This window comes from Spermophilus citellus (assembly GCF_964194105.1).
Source record: "Spermophilus citellus genome assembly, chromosome: 4".
NCBI lineage: Eukaryota > Metazoa > Chordata > Mammalia > Rodentia > Sciuridae > Spermophilus > Spermophilus citellus.
The window spans coordinates 103,865,631-103,885,475 of record NC_138185.1 but is presented as its reverse complement, the minus strand read 5'-3'; the positions used below and the strand labels follow the sequence as shown (position 1 = coordinate 103,885,475).

The 19,845-nt window shown below is 40.0% G+C and overlaps 1 protein-coding gene across 5 annotated transcripts; it reads left to right on the top strand.

Annotated features, from left to right (window-relative positions):
- Positions 1–509: 509 nt before the first annotated feature.
- Positions 510–19,814, top strand: SKIC8 (SKI8 subunit of superkiller complex). 5 transcript variants are annotated; one of them, XM_081288988.1, is made up of 12 exons: positions 555–572; positions 1,785–1,909; positions 3,669–3,719; positions 4,392–4,419; positions 6,539–6,644; positions 7,124–7,296; positions 12,652–12,800; positions 13,023–13,116; positions 14,154–14,247; positions 16,736–16,828; positions 17,546–17,624; positions 19,524–19,814. In XM_081288988.1, the coding sequence occupies exons 3-12, from the start codon at positions 3,708–3,710 to the stop codon at positions 19,611–19,613; spliced, it is 918 nt and encodes a 305-aa protein (XP_081145114.1). In that variant the 5' UTR covers positions 555–572; positions 1,785–1,909; positions 3,669–3,707; the 3' UTR covers positions 19,614–19,814. The 5 variants fall into 5 exon arrangements, with proteins under 5 accessions (XP_081145115.1, XP_081145112.1, XP_081145114.1 ...); XM_081288987.1 differs by having other exon boundaries at positions 556–642; XM_081288989.1 differs by lacking the exon at positions 1,785–1,909 and having other exon boundaries at positions 510–572.
- The last annotated feature ends 31 nt before the right edge of the window (positions 19,815–19,845 follow it).

Sequence of the window (19,845 nt, the reverse complement as noted above, 5' to 3'; positions counted from 1 at the left end):
TGTTCTACCTCTGTTCTTCCACTTTCGCCTTCAATAAAATCTGTACTTTGCCTGTTACTTGTGTGTGTCTTGCTTAATTCTTTGCTCGGGACACCAAGGACCTGGATACCAACTGGACACCCCACCAATAACAGCGGAGCACTTGCCTAGCATGTGTGAGGCCCTGGGTTCTATCCCCGGTATGCAAAACAAAATTTAAAAATAAAAATGCTAGTCTCGACCTAGTAAATTGATACCTGACCCACTAATAAGTTGTGACTTGCAGTTCGAAAAACAGAACCCTAGAACGGATCAGGAAATTGCCAGAAACTAAGAACCTACGCTCCCAGGAGCAGCTTCCCAGCCTCCACCGCTCTGGGGAACTGCGGGTCTTGGCTACTCCTCTCCCCGCCCACCCTCTTCCGCGTTCCCCCAGAGGCGCCGCCCCGCGACTGCAGAGGGCGCTGCGGTGTGCACGCGAGCCCTGGGGCCGGGTGGGCAAGATGCCCCGCTCCTCCCCTTCATTAGCTCATCTCGGTGCGCCGCGGTCACGCCAAGCCTGACGTCAAACGTGCAGCCGGGCCGAGCTGCCGGTGAGTTGGTCCTCGAGGCTGTGGGGGCTGGTGGCTGTTGGGGCCGGAGACAGCTGGAACCGTAGGACCGGTGAGCGACAGCGGGCAAGAGGCTGCCTTTAACCTGGTTTGTTCAGAGATGCTCCACGGAGTGGGACCCGTGGATGGCTCCCGTGACTCCATTTACCCCGGTAACCTGTGGTGTACGGGGATCAAGGGGAGAGAGAAGGCCCTCAAGTGGCCTCATCTTGCATCCTCAGAATGTTCTGTGCAGCCCGGACATTAGGACCAGCTTCGCTGAGGGGGAAGTAATTTTTCCGTAGATGGAAGAACTGTCTTAATTGAAGTTTTGTAGTATTGGGCCACGCTCTTAGGGATTGGACAGCTATAAGCAGAGGCTGGATTTATTCTTTACATATCGTATTGTATGGTGGATAATTGACGTGTCTGAATACCTTAATAGAGGCACGTGTAATGCTTTTGGAGCAATGAATATCCGCATGGGAAAATTAGGGGAAACTTTCCTGAAGAGATCGTGGCAAAAACCGCAATCTCCAACCCTGAAATGATCTGTCATGAGATAAGATACTGGAGTTAAAAAAAAAAAAAGTGTTGTATCTTGGTAGCTTCTTCTGTATAGCTTGATTCTGCCTTTTGGTGTAGGAAAACTTCCTTAACCTCTGTAAGCCTCACTTTTCTTATCAGGAAAATAGAGCTGATAATAAGAATGCCCACTAAATGGGTTTATGAGGGTTCAGTGAGATGATCCCTTGTGTAGAACTTAAAACAGGCATATGATTCATAGTATATCCTCAAATGTACATTCATTGACAGAATCACACCTAATCTTGGCCAGGCTGGCATTTTGGAAGTTGGCTTTCTGCAAGACTTCCTACCTTTCTTGTTAATGTTTCTCTTTTGTTTCATGTGAGGCTTGGACAGCAGGGAAGACAACAGGCTTGTGTTTCACTGGGCCTAGGGCTGGTGCTCAAGCAGAGGTTGCATGCTTTTTGTTTTAGCAAGATTTATTTGGGTTCTTTCTACCCAACAAGAGCCTTTCCTTGGGTCACAATTGAATAAAAAGCTGCCCACCTGATTAAGATCTCTGTTGGCAGGGATTATTTTTAAATCACTTATTTGATTTTTTTTTTTGGTGGTTATTCTTGGAAAGCCTTTGGTAGCCTTTTTTGGGTTTTCAAATTTAAAGCAAGTAAACTGAACTTTATATTTTAGCTGTGTGGTCTCTTAAGCTGTCTGTGGATAAAATTGAGGGGGCCATGAATTTGAATGAGAAGAAAAATTGCACACTTCATTCCTTAACCTCTGACTGAAATTTGGCATTTTCTTCCATTACAGATGTAGGCAACAAACCATAGTATTCTCAGTGTGACCTTTTTTGTGAATAGAAATTACATATACTTTCTTATCAAGCTATTGCTAAAGTTCATCACATTTTGAAATTATGGTAGTTATTAGACTTGCTGCTAGATCTCGTTATGTAATGTGTTAATAAAAAAGCATATATGTTATGCTATCTTATATTTAGTTTTTTATTTTTATTAAATTATATTTCAACATGCTGTCATGCCTGGGTTGTGTACTTGTGAATTTGTCTGCTTGCTAAAATTTATTTGTAACCCTAAAGGAAATCCTTGCAAGGCTTTTGTAGTCTTTGGAGGACATTGTGCAAAGTGGTAAAAAATTTGAGTCATTTGATGGACAGGTCTCAACTGACACTTTGCCTTTTTGTTTCAGCTGTCATGCTGTAAACAAGTGTCCTTTTTGCAGTCTTTGTTGCCATACTTTTCACATTTTTGGTTTTTTTTTGTTGTTGTTGTTGTTGGTGGTGATCCCATATCTAAAGTAGCCTGGAGCCTGTACTGAAATGACCAAGTTCCTAAGTGCAAAAAGGTTATGATGTGTTTAATGTAAAAATAATGTTTGTTAAATAAGCTTTGTTTGGGCATGAGGTCAAGATTAATGAATTCTAATATATATTCAATAAGGTGTCTTTAAACAGAACTACACATTAAAAACATGTTGATCAGTTGACAAAGATGTGTGTCCAGAGGCTTCTAGAAAGGTAACCCTTGTGCTTTCTTAAGGAGCAGTAGTTTACTGTTAGCTAATTTAGTGTTTGCAATGACTTTATAGAACATAACTGCTGTGAATATTGAAAATGCACCATATTTGTTTTCCTTTCATTTTTCATTTTCTGAAGTGCCATTTAGACTCAGGGCCTTAAGCATGTTATGCAAGTGCTCTACTGAGCTACATCCCCCACATTAATTCTAGTTCTTTGTTTTTTCATGTATTTAAAAACATCCAGAGAAGCAGTATATAGGCTTTACAAGACTGCTAGGGGATCTTTAGTGCACAAAGATATTAAGAACCCTTAAAGTACCCTGTGAAATTAAATTTACTTAAAGTAAGTTAGGTCTGTGTTTAGCCAAGCTAAGTCCTTGAAGAGTTGGATGAGTTTGAGGAGACATATATTTCCCTTCAACTCTGTTCATAGTTATATGCCTATAGGCTTTTTTTTTTTTTTTTTTTTTGGCAGAGGGGATTGAACTCAGGGACACTTAATCATTGAGGCACATCCCCAGCTCCCCTCCTCCCTTTTTTTGTATTTTATTTAGAGACATGGTCTCACTGAGGCTTAGGACCTTGTTAAGTTGCTGAGGCAGGCTTTGAACTTGTGATCCTCTTGCCTTAGCTTCCTGAGCTGCTAGTTGCCTATAGGCTCTTATAGGCATTTTTTATTGAGACCTGCCTGGACTATAAGAACTTTACTATCTTTGGACTCCTTCATGTTTGCTTGCTGAGTTGGATAAAGTTTAAAATTTATTTTGGTTTTGTTTCTCAAAAGGGTAGCTAGGGACACAGATTGGTCACCTTCTACAGTCAGACTTAGGGAAAAGAATCTATAGGATGGGGGTAGGTGTTAGTTGAGTCCCTGGGAGAAGGAAGGGATCTCCAGGGATCCAAAGAAAGGTGTCAGGAACTCCATAGCAAAGGGTTACTTTATTGCCTTGGTGAAGAGGAACCTCATGTAACCCTTTTTGTCCTGATGATTCCCTACTTCACCTTACTAAAACCCTGGTGTTGTTTCCACAGAGCTGTCTGGCCTTTGGCCCTTCATCCCTGGTTAAGGAAATGACCAACCAGGTAAGGCCTATGTTGAGGGAAAGAATATCAGTTAGTCTACTCAGCAAGTTCAAGCCCAATAGGTTGGTAGTCAGGAAACTAGCATCTAATTCTTGACCTGTTCCTAAAGACCTGGGTGACTCTGAGCACCTAGTCACCATAGAATTAGGCAGCACTAGTAAAATGCACACTAGTAAGAGCAGAATTGGTTTATTTAAGCATTTACTGTAGTTTAAAGAGGCATTGAAGAAACTTAAACGATTTCATACATAGAAACAGATCAAAACAGAAGATGAAACAGAAGAAACTTTAAGATTATGGACAAAGGTAACAGGTTATGCAGGTTGTATGGTCTTATTCAGCTGCAAAAATTAAGCTACAAATCAGACTGAGCTTCCTGGTGATCAGAGCAGAAAATGAAAACATAATTTATTGGTCACCTGTTATTGGGGGGTGGCAGTAAGGGAGGGAAGAATATCAGTTTCTTTGGGTTCATTTTTTTTCTCATATGACTATACAAATATTGCATGAGCAAGAATCAGGAAGATTGCAAGTGGTCAGGGCCACAGCAGAAGGAGTAGCTGGCACTAGTCATTGCATCTGCTTTCGGGAGGTGGGGCGGGGGAATAGGGAGGGAATGCGGGATATCTGAAATCTGACCATCCATTTAATGTGGCCTCTGTTCTTTTTTAGTACAGTATTCTCTTCAAACAAGAACAAGGTAAGCAATTCAGTGAGAGCCTGCTTGTTTAAGCAAATTCATTTGTGAAAAATGTGTTCTCCCTGGTTTAAGATTCTGTCATGCCAACCAGACATGCAGTTCCCAGGTGTATTCACATTGCAAAGGAATTGACAGAGGCAGCCAAGAACAAATAAACTTAGAAACAAACAAAGCTGAATAATTACATTTTTTTTTTTTAATATTTATTTTTTAGTTCTCGGCGGACACAACATCTTTGTTTGTATGTGGTGCTGAGGATCGAACCCGGGCCGCACACACGCCAGGCGAGCGCGCTACCGCTTGAGCCATATCCCCAGCCCCCCCTTTTTTTTAATATTTATTTATAATTAAATTTTTAAAAAGCAGCAGGAGTCTAGTGATAGACTGGAGAACTCTAGGCTGAGGAAAGCGCTCCCACTTGAGGAGAATGGAACTTTGAACTTCCCAGCTGCAAGGGTGGGAGAAAGAATTACGGGGAGCCTCAGAACTCTGTTAGTGCCCACTCAGCTTCAGAGGTGGATTTGAAACCTGACCCTGAACTCAGAATTTGCCTTGGGGTCTCTATACAGGGTTCTCCACTTAGAAGTGCAGACTCAAGCAGTGAGATGAATTTCTGTCAAGGTCCCTGGAGTGTATGGGGAAGGTTGGGGCTATGCGGCTGTGGCAGGGATGGGAATGGGAGCCGGAGGCAGGTCATAAGTACATTCTGGGACCCTAGCTCCCATACAGGTCTTATTCCTGAAAAGGGAACAATGTTTATTCATGAACTAGTCACATGTCTCTTTTCTCATAGCTTAGATGAGTTAGGGAAAGGCTCAGGGATTTGTGGGATGCCAAATAAAAGCTCTTCTCTCTTAAAGTAGGTGATATTAATTATTTTGAAGTTTGAGCCAAAAGCTTTCTTCCTAGCTAGTTTAGGTAATTAGTTGTTTGTTGGGCATTTGCGAGTCAGCCACTTTGTATGGAGTTAATGCCATCCAGGTGGCAAGCTAACTGGTGAGGGTCAAGTGGGGGATTATAAAGTCCTGACTCTGTGTAACTCAAATACCTGTTTCAGTTTAATGCCCTTGTAGTCATGTTTTGGGAAGATGACCCTGGGGAATTGCTACCAGACATGGATAAAGCCTCCATCCGCACTTGTCACATTTATGTACCCATACCCTGTCTGCAAGCCCAACAATGTGGCCCATTAGATGTGCAGCTTACAGACTTAGATTTAAGGTGAACTTCAGTTAATAGATTGGGTTTGAGTCTTAGCTGTGCCCCTTTTTAGCTTTATGACTTTGGATGAGCTCCTAGGCTTCTCTAAGCCTCTAATTGCTTGTGTCTATAGTGAGGATGGTTTTAAAAGTACTTATTTCATAGGGCTGTTGTGAGTGAGACAACATTTATAAAAGGATTAATGTAATAACTGGGTTATTAAGCATGACAGAGACATTCATGGTAAAAGACAGCTCATCTGTTTTTAGACCTATAATGTTTACAGTTGAACTGCTCACTAGTTTCTGAAGATCATTAATATGTATCTCAGAAGCCAGGCACAGTGGCACACACCTGTGATCCCAGTAATTTGGGTGACTGAAGCAGGAGGATTGCAAGTTTCAGGCCAGCCTCAGGAACTTAGCAAGAGCCTTGTCTCAAAAAAATAAAAATGGCTGGGGATGTAGCTTAGTGGTAAGCACCCCCGAGTTAAATCCTCCAGTACTGAAAGTTGGGGGAGTACCTCATATCAAGTTTAGGCCTTTTTTTAAGGAGTGGGGATGCTCCTCACTGTCTTTACTTATTTAAATAACTGTAAGCCATTCCAGTTGCTGTATGCAGGACAGCATGCTAATGAAAAGGATGTTTAATTTGGAGTCTGAAGACCTTGATTGTTCTGGTTCTGCCTTCAAACCTGGTAAACTTGTAGTTCAGGGCAAGTGATCCTTCAGAACCTTCAGCTTTCATATGTGTCCCTACAACTCCAAAAAAAGTTTTATGGGAAAGTGCCTTATGAAACAGTAAAGCAGATAGAAGTGGATATAATCTCAGAACTACAGTATTATAGCTCCCTTTTATCACATTAAATTTAGAAGTTGCATGCATGGAAACTTTTTAAACAAAGCACTTTCTATTCTAGCCCATGATGATGCCATTTGGTCAGTTGCTTGGGGGACAAATAAAAAGGAAAACTCTGAAACAGTGGTCACAGGATCTCTGGATGACCTGGTAAAGGTCTGGAAATGGTAAGTACTCTTCCCCTAACATATAGCCTTAGAAAATTAGAGGCAAAACAAATTATATTGTTATATTGCTTGCATGTATGAATATGCAAATCCCACCATTATGTACAATTAAAATGCACTGATTAAATGTGAAAAAAAACATAGGGGTAAAGCTTTTGCTTCTAGGCTCCCAATTTGCAATCAGGGAAGTGTTAGCTTTTTTCTAGGCAAGAAAGCAATAGCAACATGGTAGCATAAAACAGCTACCATAAAACAGAAAAAATAAGCTTATTTTTTCCTACTTATTTTCCTATTTGGTACTAAAGCCCTATTAAACAAACAAACAAAAACCCCAAACTTAAAACCTGACTGCATTTGGTATTCTGTGGTTCTGTATTTCATTGACCATTGATAATGCATAGTCACAGGGATCCAGAATTTCAGATGCCAGGTACCGTGTCTTGTGTGTGAAGAAATCCATTTCTCTGTCCCCACTGAAGGCGTGATGAGAGGCTGGACCTACAGTGGAGCCTGGAGGGACATCAGCTGGGGGTGGTGTCTGTGGACATCAGCCATACCCTGCCCATTGCTGCATCCAGCTCTCTTGATGCTCATATTCGTCTCTGGGACTTGGAAAATGGCAAACAGATAAAGTCCATAGATGCAGGACCTGGTAAGAATTTTACATTTAGGGGAAATAACAGAGGTCCACAGTCCCTTTTCATTATCCCTATCCTTTAGGGATAGATGTACTTAAAATGCAGAATTTTTCACATTTGAGAGGGCTATGGGTTATGAACTGTACATTATGTAATGCCCTCAGTGGGGTGGGAAGGGCTCTCAAACATGAATATCACTGCAACTAAATGTGAGTATTTATACTGAGAAAAACAGGTTTTACTGCCAAATAAATTTTGGTACTAAGGAAAGAAAGTCATAGTTTTCAGAATGTTTTGGGTTTCAGAATTGCTGGTTTATGATTCTAGACTCATATTTGGATGGTCCGGTGTTTCTCTATTTGCCATATTCTGCCTTGTAGAAGCCTAGAAACACAGAGCGCTGTGTCCTCATTAGTTTATATAATGGTGTACCTGGTTTCCAGTATGTGATAGAAATGAAACTTTTTAAGAAGCAGATTTGTCGATATATATTTTTCTTTTAAATACTGTGGGACAGCATAACAACCTTGATAAACATTATCAAAGTTGATGATAATAGATGGTTTCAGCAGGCTGGATCACTGTAGAATAAGCATTATGACATTTCAGGATTCCCTTTAGCTTCCGCCTCCTATTAACTCATAAATGTCTGCCTGGCATTCACCAGCATAGCCTGTTCTGCTTTCAGTGGCTGGTGACTGCTGGAGGTGCAGATAGCTTGCCATGTCTCTGGCACTCCCTTTTGTGGGTTGATTATAGAAGAACTGCTTAGGTTTCAATGGCATGATTCCCCAGTGGGTTTGCTAAGTAGCTACTGTAGGCTGCTTCTATATTGGAAAGAATGAAGATCCCAGAGTTTGTAAGGAGACTAGATGATTTGAAAATTGAGTGTGTTTTCCTTCAGAAGCAATATTTCTTGTCTCTGATTCTTACTGTTGGTGCTTTGCATGCCCAGTCCCTGTTTTGGGTCCACTGAATTAGTTTTCAGAGTGTGTGGACTGAAATATATATTTAGAAAAAGCAACCCAAAGTCTCTGACTTCCCAATGGTTGTCTTGTCTTTGTGTGGGCCCTTACCCTACTTAATGTTACTTAGAGACCTTGGATTCCCAGATCATCCTGCAGAGTCTATTTGGACTGAATATAAGAAGCATCTTAAGAGAGGATGATGCCTTTTCATTGTGAGCACCTGTGCTTCCCACGAGACATGACACCGGTCACTGCATGGTGGTTGTGACCATGTTCATATTGCAGCTGAAGAAATGAGTGCTACCTTGCTTCCAAGGAAAAGGATGGCATATGTATCCAGCTTGCCCTCCCTGACAAACAGTACAAATGTTTTCCAAGGGCTGCAAGGTTCTAAATATTGCTGTTGTAAGCCTGATTGCAGTGGCACACACCTGTAATCCCAGTGGCTTGGGAGGCTAAGACAGGCTTGTGAGTTCAAGGCCAGCTTCAGCAACTCAGTGAGGCCCTAAGCAACTTAATGAGACCCTGTCTCAAAAAGCAAAAGGTCTGGGGATATAGCTCAGTGGTAAAGTGCCCCTGGGTTAAATCCCCAGTACCAAATAAATAATAATAATAAAAAATAAAGGTTACTGTTATGAAGATGCCGAAAAGAATAAAGGGTTTGGTTTGCTTTCTTTTTAAATAGGAATCTGAATAAAACTATACCAAGGCATTTAACAACAACTATTTATCTGGCCAAGTAACAAAAGCTGGTATTGCTGTTGACTAAAAAGCAGCTGAATTCATTTGAAGGACCAACTCCTTTGATAAGTCTAGGTCCAGTGAGTGTAGGGAAAAGGGACACTTAGGATATATCTATTTTGAAAATATGCATGAACAATGTGAACCCCCACAAAAAGAACAAAAAAAGAGAAGAGATAAAATTCATTATCCTGAAGAACATAATGAGGAAGTAGAAAAAGCAAAGCTGAAGGGGAAGACCCTGCATTTGGTACTCCACCAAGCCATAGCTTTCTAGCCACTGACCTTGAGGAAGAACAGAGGCCCCTCAACATCAGACATTCATAATTCCCACTACTGGTGAAGAAAAGCAACTCTTTGAGTGAGGAGGTAGAAATAAACATTGACTGAAATAAACATTGATTCTAAACATATTAAAGTTCAATCTTTTATCAATTAAAAGTTCAATAAAATCAAATAAATCAATTAAAGTTCAATACAAGGTTTGATTGAGGAATAAAAATTGTTCCTTCTATTTTGAAGACATTTGGTAGTAAGATTTGTGTATTGCAAAATAGTGAATAGGGGAATGTAAAAATAGTTTAGAAGAATCATTTTATTAAGCTTTGAGAGACAAAAATTAGGTTTTCTATTAGCCTTCTTTCCTATAAGCAGCTAATTATAATAAGAATAAGAAAACACAGTCTGAAATGAGCTTGACTATTAATGTTATACAGGAGCTGGCAAAGACTTGATGACAAAAAGGTCTCTCAAGCCTTTTTTTTTTTTTGCATCAGATTGCCTCCACATGTGGAAAGAAAAAGAAAGCATAGTCTTTTTAGATTAAATGCCACTGTCACTTAGGAATAAAAATACATAGTAAAAAGCAGCCTATTTAGGCTGGGGATGAGGCACAGTGGTAGAGCACTCACCTAGCAAGGCCCTGCGTCTGATTCCCAGCACCACACACACACACACACACACACACACACACACACACCAAACACCACACTACAAAAGGGTGGGGGTTGGGGGGGAGTTGGTGCAGGAAGGAAGCTCTTTGAGAGGTTGATTATAAAAGTTTTTTCAGGTCTTGGCTAATTGAGTACTTTTGAAGTAAATTTTGTTTTTGAATGAAACATAAGTAATCAAGTCAAATGAATGATTTTTTATTACTTTGGATGTATATATGGAAAATTTCAAGGAATTTTATTTAAAAAACACTCTAAATGTGGCGACCCATCTGGTCTAAAAGCCTTTGTCCACCAAGAGACAAGCTCCCAGAGGCCTTTCCTCCTTTGCTGGCCTATGAGTTAAGTAAAGGGTAAGGGAGCTTACCTCACCCCACATGTGAGGAAGGTGGCTTGAGAAGGAACCATTTCCTTTATAAGTATTCTTCCTGGGAAGGGACCCAACTTCAGGGGTGGGTGTTCCCATGTAAGACTGGGATGGGAAAAGTGACCCAGGCAGGCAGTGGAAACTAGACTGTTTCTTGGCCTGTAGGCCTTGACCCAGTTCCCAAAGCTCTTTAGGATTGCCTTTGAAGGGCAGAGATGCCCATGTAGTTGGAAAAATAAATGCTAAAATGCCAGCAGTGGTCCAGATGGAAACACACAGCACTTGTGCTTATCCAGGCTCCACATGAGTCTGGAGACCTCCCACATTGCTGTGGCTCAGTAATGCTTGAACCAAATTATTATTTTTTTTAAATTAGAGCATTTAGTTCTACATAGTGGTTGGGTTCATTTTGACAAAATCATACATGTATGGAATTTGATTTTAATTTGATTTTAATCCCTGCCCCCTCCCATTCTCCTTCCTCTATCTACTGATCTTCCTTTTGCTCATTTATTTATTTTTATTTTTGTTTGGTTACTTATACATAAAGATGAAATTACCTGTGGTACATTTATATGTGCACATAATATGATTTTGTTAAATTCATTCATTTTTTCCTCCCCTTTCTCAACTCTTTCCTCCCTTTCCATCTCCCTTTTTCTCTCCATCAGCCTTCCCTATATCTTTGTGATATCCAGTCTTCCCCTCCTCCTTTCCCTTTGTTGCTGTAACTTCCACATATCAGAGAAAATATTCGATTGATTTTTCTGAGACTGACTTGTGATGTTCTCCATTCATTTATCAGCAAATGCTATAATTTCATTCTTCTTTATGGCTAAGTAAAATTCCATTGGGTAATATCCCACATTTTCTTAATCCGTTCTTCTGTTGATGGGCATCTGGGCTGGTTTCATAATTTGGCAATTGTGAATTATGCTGCTATAAACATTCAGGTGGCTGTATAGCACGCTGATTTTTTCTTGGATTAAATGGGATAACTGGGTCATATGACCGTGCCATTTCTAGTTTTTTGAGGAATCTCCTTACTGCTTTCCATTGTGGTTGTACTAATCTGCAGTCCCACCAAATGTGTACAAGTGTATCTTTTCCCTACACCTCTCCAGCATTTATTATTTGGATTGAATTCTTAAGGTTTAACTGAGATGTGTAGTGTAACTTCAAAACTAATTGATTTCTTTAATGGTTCTTCAGTCTCTGTTAATTTGTGGTAACTATTTCATCATATTGCATTCTGGTATGTCTTCATTTTTTCACAGCTTAATTTAGGTAAAATTTCACCTGTGTAATTGCACCACGAAATTCACCACTTTAAATGTGTAGTTCACAGAGTGGATTTCTGTAGTTGTGCAGTTTTAGAACCTTGGTGCCCAAAAAAGTTCCTTTATGTCCACTTATAGTCAGTCCATGCCTCTACCCTCAGCTTTAGGTAACTACCAATTTGCTTTCTGTTTCCATGGTTTTACCTTTTTCAAAAATTTCATTTAAGTAGAATGTTATTCTTATATATCTTCACTGTTTCTTTAGCATAAAGTTTTTGAAGTTCATCCATGGTGTAGCATGGATGTGTTCCTTTTTATTGCCAAGACATGTTCCATTATAAAGATGTACCACATTTTGTTTATCCATTCACCAATTGAAAGACATTTGGATTATTTCCAGTTTGTGCTATTAAGAATAACGCTGCTGTGAACATGAGTGTACAAGTCTTGGTGTGGACACGTGCTTTCATTTCTCTTGAGTAGCTGCCTACAAGTAGAAATGCTGAGTATTATGTTAAGTGTTTGTTTTCAGTTACGAAACTGTCAAACTGGATTTCAAAGTGGCTGTCATTTTACCTTCCCACCATTGTATAAGAATTCTGGTTTCTCCACATCCGTTGATTTTGTCCTATTGATTTTTATTAAAAATTTAAGAAGCCTTTAAACTAAATTTAAACTTGGTAAAGAATTAGCATCTTTACAACATAGTTTTATGCTGGACACAGTAGCACATGCCTGTAATCCCAGCACTCAGGAGGCTAAGAAGGGAGGATCACAAGTTCAAGGCCAGCCTTAGCAACACAGCAAAAACCCTAGCATCTTAGACCCTATCTCAAAGTAAAAAATAAAAAGGGCTGGGCATGTAACGTGGTGGTGAAGTCCCCCTGGGTTCAATCCCTTGTATCCCCCCCCTTAAAAAACAAACAAACAAACATAGTTTTCTGAATCAGGACACTGTTTCTCTAATTTAAAAACATTTGATCACCCCTTAGTTTTTCAAGTTAAAAGTCAAATCTTTTCTCATTGTTTTTTTTTTTTTTTTTGTCTTCCTTTTTCTCTTCAGTGGATGCCTGGACTTTGGCCTTTTCTCCTGATTCCCAGTATCTGGCCACAGGAACTCATGTGGGAAAAGTGAACATTTTTGGTGTGGAAAGTGGGAAAAAAGAATATTCTTTGGACACGAGAGGAAAATTCATTCTTAGTATTGCATATGTAAGGAAACATTGCTCTTTTTTCTCTTTCTGGTTTACATTCTTCCAGCTTGTCGTCCTTGGCACAGATTCTGCACTGGTCTTGTCAGGCAGCTATATCTTGTTGGTGTGGTTTGCCAGCCAGTTAGACATGTAGCCAGCAAGAGATTTGCTTGTGTTCAGAAGGGTAGATTAACAACATGGAATCTTACAGTGCTCCTTTCTCTGTATGTACTCTGAACAGAGTCCTGATGGGAAATATCTGGCTAGTGGAGCTATCGACGGAATCATCAATATTTTTGATATTGCAACTGGAAAACTTCTGCATACACTGGAAGGTATAGCTCATCATCTTATTTTGTGCAGACTGGATTATCAGATCACAAAGGAAATATTATTCTTTCATTAAAATGCTGTTAAATGGGGCTGGGGTTATGGCTCAGCAGTGGAGTGCTCTCCTAGCACGTGCAAGGCCCTGGGTTCAATCCTTAGCACCACATAAAAATAAATAAATAAAGTAAAGGTATTGTGTCCATCTACAACTAATTAACTAAATAAGTAAATAAATATTTTTTAAAGATGCTGTTAAATGGCAAATGGGCATTAGATTTACAAAATATTTAAAACTCAGTTGGAAAACTCAAAGTTTTAGACTTGTCATTATAGTTTTAACCTAGACATTTTAGTTCTTGTGACAGTGATAAGTGCTTGTTTTGATGAATTAGCTTACTTTTAATTTATGTGTTGATATACCCCAGCCATATGAATGTCTTGTTTCTGACATTTTGGGTTCTAAAGAACTTTGTGATTGGAAGATAACTTCTTTTTGTTGATAATTTGATAGTAGATAAAAGTATTATGCCCACTCTTCACATTGGTAGCCTCTGGGGAATACGACTGGGTAGCCAAAGAATGGGGTGGGGTAGGAGGGAGATTTTATGAAAGTTCTTTTGTATTATTTTGAATTTTAAGCAAGTGGGTATATTATCTCCTCAATTTATCCTTTGTCCTACAACAAAAGATTTGGTAGGAAAATAACATGTTATTTGTTCAACCTTAAAAATCAGAAGCAATGCATATTTCCATGTTTGGCCATATTTTTAGGCTGAGGAGTTTTTTAAAGCAGTGTAATGTTGAGGCCCAATTGGTCAGAGAAGGAAACTAAGGAGAAATGTCTCCAGGGGAGAGGCTAGAGATGTGGATGTTTCAAGAACTTGGGGAGGAAGGGCCCAGTCAGTACCTTTCTTTCTCTAATCAAAGCACCAGGGCAATTCCAGTTCTGTTACTAGTGGTCCTTGAAAGGGGCATAGTCAGTGGGAAGCTATATGAGGCGGCACTGCTTCACCAGATTGACAAGGGCCTTTGTGAATTTCAGGCCACGCTATGCCCATCCGCTCCTTGACCTTTTCCCCGGACTCTCAGCTCCTTGTCACTGCTTCAGATGATGGCTATATCAAGATATACGATGTGTAAGTTATCATGTCAAGACTAAAGGTGTCTCACTTAATACCAGTGTCTGCTTAGGGGGGAGCCCCCTGGGAGTGTGCTGCTCCCTCTCCTGGTCCTAGTAGGGACGTGCTCAGGTCATATTAGATTCCTGGTCTTCCCAGTCTTTGAGCTTAGCATACATATGTCCTCAAGGGCTACATGGAGGAAAATGTGCATAGGATACCTGGTAAGATTAGATTGCTACTTTTTCTCATACAGCCAGGATTTTTTTGTTTTTTGAGGAGGGTTTTTGTTTGTTTTTTGGCTCACAGGTGGTTTTTTTTTTTGTTGTTGTTGTTGTTTTGTTTGTTTTAGTATATTTTTTAGTTGTGGATGGACACAATACCTTTGTTTTATTTGTTTGTTTTAATGTGGTGCTGAGGATCAAACCCCGGTGCCTTATGCGTGTTAGGCAAGTGCTCTACCAATGAGCTACAACTTCAGCCCCTTGGCTCACAGATTTAAATTCTTTTGAGTAGATTAGTATGCAGTTGAGACAAAGGAGCCCTGGGCTTTAGCTGGTCTAGTGTGACAGTACAAAATTATAGCACATCAGTTCTCCAGCTGCAGACATTTTGGTGTCCTAGTTAAGGAGCTGGCGGTTTATAAACCATCACACTGATGGTCTAAGTGGGAGACTTTTCGTCTTGACTGCCAGTATAGAAGTGAGTTAATCTTTCTCTTCAGTTCATGGCTCTGACACTGTGAGACTGATGTTTTCTTCCATCATCCTCAGTCCCCACTGACATATATACTATACTGCAATATGTTCACTGTGTGTCCTTATTACTGTGACTAGGTATTATGATCAGCTCTCCCTCTGTGCTTCTGGTTCCTTGCTCCCCAAATGTGACTTTGCAATCTACTGCAAACATCTATCGCACCTGCAGGCACCATATCCCTGATCATCCGTGTGCATGTTCTGTATTGGGCCTGTGAGAGGTTTTCAAGAGTTTAACTTGAGGGTAGTGACACTGTTCCTTCTAGCCTACATCTGGCAAAAAAAAAAAAAAAAAAAAAAAAAAAAAAAAGAAGAAGAAGAAAGTTGTTGAATAGGAATACAGCTTTTGGTATTAGAACTTACTGAGGGTGCTAGTGTCCAGAAAAGAGGTCTCTCTAAAGTTATGCTTGGTTCTTAGCAGAGCCAGCATAAATAGCAATTCCTTTAGCTTCTGACTTTATGACTTTTAGTGCTGCTGTTGTATTGATCCTCCCAACAACTGGTGTGGTAGTAGCTCAGCCTCGTGTCCCTATTTTGTTGAGGAATCCAGGCTGAGGTGGTGATTTGCCAAGACAGTGATACTGAATGAATGTTTTTGTTTTTTAAAGAAACCCAGATCATGTAGGATTTTTTTTTTTAAATATCTTTATTGAAGATATTTCTGAAGATCGAATCCAGTGCCTCACATTGCAAGGCCGGCGCTTTGCCACTGCCACTAAGCCACAACCACAGCCTGACCCAGAAGTTTTTACCCTCTATGGTCCCATTGCATGCCCTGACGTTGCTTTTGCTGATAGCCAACTAAGGTCTCTTTCCAGGGGTGAAACTGCTAACCTCAGGCCTTAGAGTTGTTCTCCTGACATAGGTGATTTGGTTTCATGTTTTTCATCTTTTTATTGATACTGGGGATTGAAACCTGGGCTTTACATGTACTAGGTTAAGTGGTCCACCACTGAGCTACATTCCCAGCCCACCCTGACTCGGCCTTTTTTCAAAACAGGGTCTTGTGAATTTGGCTGGACTGTCTTCAAATTTGTGATCTTCCTGCCTTAGCCTCCCAAATTGCTGAAATTACAGGCATGTACTAGCATGCCTGGTACTTGGTTTTTTTTTTTTTTTTTTTTTTTTTTTCCTGTCCTGGGATTGAACCCAGGGCCTTGCACATGGCGGGCAAGCATTCTACCAGAGTTACACCCCCAACCCTAGGTTTCATTTTTAAAAGTAAAAATGGCTGTAGTATTAGATCTGTCTTGTTCTTGGTTAGGTTAAAAATGGTCTGCTCAGCCACATTTGTTATAAAGAGTACATCTTGATACCTGGGTGGCCTCTTGTGGAAAGGGTCTTGGTATAGGCAGGAAGGGGCCAGCCCTGCCACTGTCCTACGGTAGCTTACTCACCTCTTTCCTCAGCTTGGAGTTGGCTTGCAGAGCCTCTGTAGGGTGGTTTTTAACTCAGTGGTACATGATGCCACTTCATTGAAAAGGGATTTTGAGTGTGTGTGTGGTTTTGGGGACTGAACCTGGGGGTACTTTACCATCCCAGACCTTGCACTTGCCTTCTTCCTGCTTTACCCTCCTTAGTCACTGAGATTATAGGCATGCACCATCTCATTCAGCTTAAAAAAGGAAATTTTGATGTAGTAATATGGTCATTCCAATTCAATGAGCAGAATTCATATATTTTCCACTTCAGTGATTATATCCTAAAAATTAACATCTGCACTTTTAAAAAAATTTTTCCCATTTCAGACAACATGCCAACTTGGCTGGCACACTGAGTGGCCATGCTTCCTGGGTGTTGAATGTCGCATTTTGTCCTGATGACACTCACTTTGTTTCCAGGTACTTATGATTCTTAGCAATTTCTAAAATGCTAGGAAGGTGAAGACCATCTTTCTTTACAGGTTGCCATAAAATTTGAAGACTGTATGATCCTCTTGTTTTTCAAGTTGCCTTTATTTTCTGCAGTTTTTAAAGTTTTTATTTAAGTAATGAAGGTAGTTATCCTTAGCCGGAACAAATAATTGAATAATTAAACTTAGATTTTTCTTGTAAATCTAGGGTCTCACCTACTCTGAGGTGTATCTGTGTTCAAACCGTAACTTAAAATATGTAAATTTGTTTGTAAAATATTGTGCTTATAGACTCCAGTGGTGTTCACACTCAGAGTTACCAGGATGGTTGAAAAGTGTGAGGTGGGCAGCTTAAAGGGATTGCACAGCTTTAAGGCATTTGCAGAGGTATCCAGAACACCCTCCTTTGGAAGCTTTAACAGGCCTCCCTCACATCCAGAAATAGGTGGATATGCCTGAGATTCCTGATGACAGCACTTGATAGGAAGGCCAGGCAGATCAGAATTTTGAGAGAATGGACTGCCCTGTGAGGAGAGCCACCCACCCAGTGATGCTGAGACCCTGTCCATGTCCTGCATTGAGGGGGGTGGCTTCTGAAAATAGAAGAGTATGAGTCAGTGAAGGAATGTGGGATTTTGGGTCAAGTTCCTTTCAACTTCAAACATGTCTGAAACTGCTAATACTGATGTTCATTTTTAAAAAATAGTTCATCTGACAAAAGCGTAAAAGTTTGGGATGTTGGAACGAGGACTTGTGTTCATACCTTCTTCGATCACCAGGATCAGGTATGTATAATTAGCATCTCAATTCCTTTGTCTTTAGATGACTGGTATTGTTTGACCCCTGGGCCAAAGTTTTCTTTTTCTAACCTTACTGAGTTGAGAATGTTAGGTTCTAGCACCCATCTAGCCATATCCCTGTCATGTCAGTTGGGAGCGGAGGCATCCTCTGCATAACCAGAATACAGGAGTCTGGCTACATGACCTTCTTTGAAATTGCAGTGGCAAGTGCCTGTGGCGAGCACGGAGTTTTCTTTTGGGTATCTCCTGGCCATGACCAACTAGCTCACGAAAGACCTTCTTCAGGAGCTTCCATTACTTAAACATAGTCATCATCTGTTGTTTCTGCAACTGTTCTAGATGTGATTTTATTTATTTTTATGTAGTAGAAACTGGAAATTCTTAGTTGTTTTCCTTTAGTCAGAGTGCTTTTGTTTCAATCTTTAAAGAGTGTCCATCTTTATTTTTGCCAAGGTGAATATAAAATGCTAAAGGTAGGGGCTGGAAATGTGGCTCAAGTGGTAGCGTGCTCTCATCTGGCATGTGTGGGGCACTGGGTTCAATCCTCAGCACCACATAAAAATATTGTGTCCACCTAAAACTATATATATATATATATATATATATATATATATATATATAATTTTAAAGGTATTCTAGTGCAATACTTTTTTTTTTTTTTTTTTTTTTTTTGAGACAGGGTCTCACTATGTTGCCTAGCCTGGTCTTAAACTTTGGATCCTCCTGCCTTAATCACCCAAGTAACTAGGATTATTTAAGCATGCACCACTGGGCCCAGCCACTGCTCTATCTTAATTGTGCACATGAATACCCTAGGCATTTGCTTAAAATACAGATTTAATTCAGCAGGTCTGGCATGGGCCTGAGACTCTGCATTTCTTACAAGATCCTAGGTGAGGCCAAAGCTGCTGTCCCAACCACTTAGTAGAATGGTCTAGGGGAACCAGTTAGCATAAAAAAAATGTGTTCGTAGGAATATAAAGATGGTTTTTAATATATTTATTTAATATACTTTGAATGTTTTAGATGATCCTTCTAGATTTCTCCTTTTAGAATACAACTTAACATAATTGTACATGTAATTTTATACTTAAAATTGTTTCCAAAGTTGAGTAGATTGAATCTCGATAATCCAGTCCTGGATTTGAACATTTTACTTAGAGTAAATCTACCTTGTGTTCCCTTGTGTGTGTGGGTTGGTGTGGTACTGTTGCAGAGGAAAGTGTTTGGAGTGGGAGTGAGGCAATCATGTGGCCAGTCTCCACACTAAAATCAGGGCTAGACACCCAACTCAAGGCTAGGGTGACAGCCTGACCATCCAGAATTGCCATTAGAAAGTTATTCCTGATGAGAGAAACTCTAGCCACATCAATTCTGTCTGGGGAGGAGGTGTGAAGCCGTTAATTCAACACATAGTAAATAAAATCAATGGTGTACAATGTCATGTTGTCCAGTTCCTGGGTCTCTAATAACAAGTGAGAATTAGTGTCCCAGGGGGGTTTGGAGCACAGGAGGTAGGTGAGAAGCAGTTTACAGTTTTCCCTGTAGGCAGTAATTTGGGGGAGGTTGTGGGGCCTTTTACTACTAGAACATAAATGTCTGTTGCTATGGGTTCCATTTTTGTGGCATTAGATTACCCCTGGATTCTGAATCATTGAAAGGACTGTAGGTTATTTTGGTTAGTATTTATAAATAAAATTTTCTGAAATAGGAGAGGGGAGAGGAATGATAATTAAATTGCAGCCAGATGATGGTGCCTAAAGAAAAGGCTCCATTCTCTGGACTCAGAATAGTGGAAATTAAGTAAAGATATGCACTCCTTAACATTCTTCAGAAAGAATAAAAGCATTAGAACTTTCTTTTTTCTTTTTTTGTAACTTACAGGTCTGGGGAGTGAAATACAATGGAAATGGCTCAAAAATTGTGTCTGTTGGAGATGACCAGGAAATTCACATCTATGATTGTCCAATTTAAACCCCAACGTCTACAGGACTAATGCTGCAAAGAGAATGTACAGATTGATCATGACATTCCTTTTTAGGCACATTTGAAAGAAATATAGCATATATTATAGCAAAGACTTAAATTTTGTAGATACAGTATAAAATTTTCCTGTTTTATTGGAAATATTGTTCATACTTTAACATAAATAAAGCATTCTTAATGCAAAACACCCATGTTTGTGAACATCTTTTTTCATTTACCT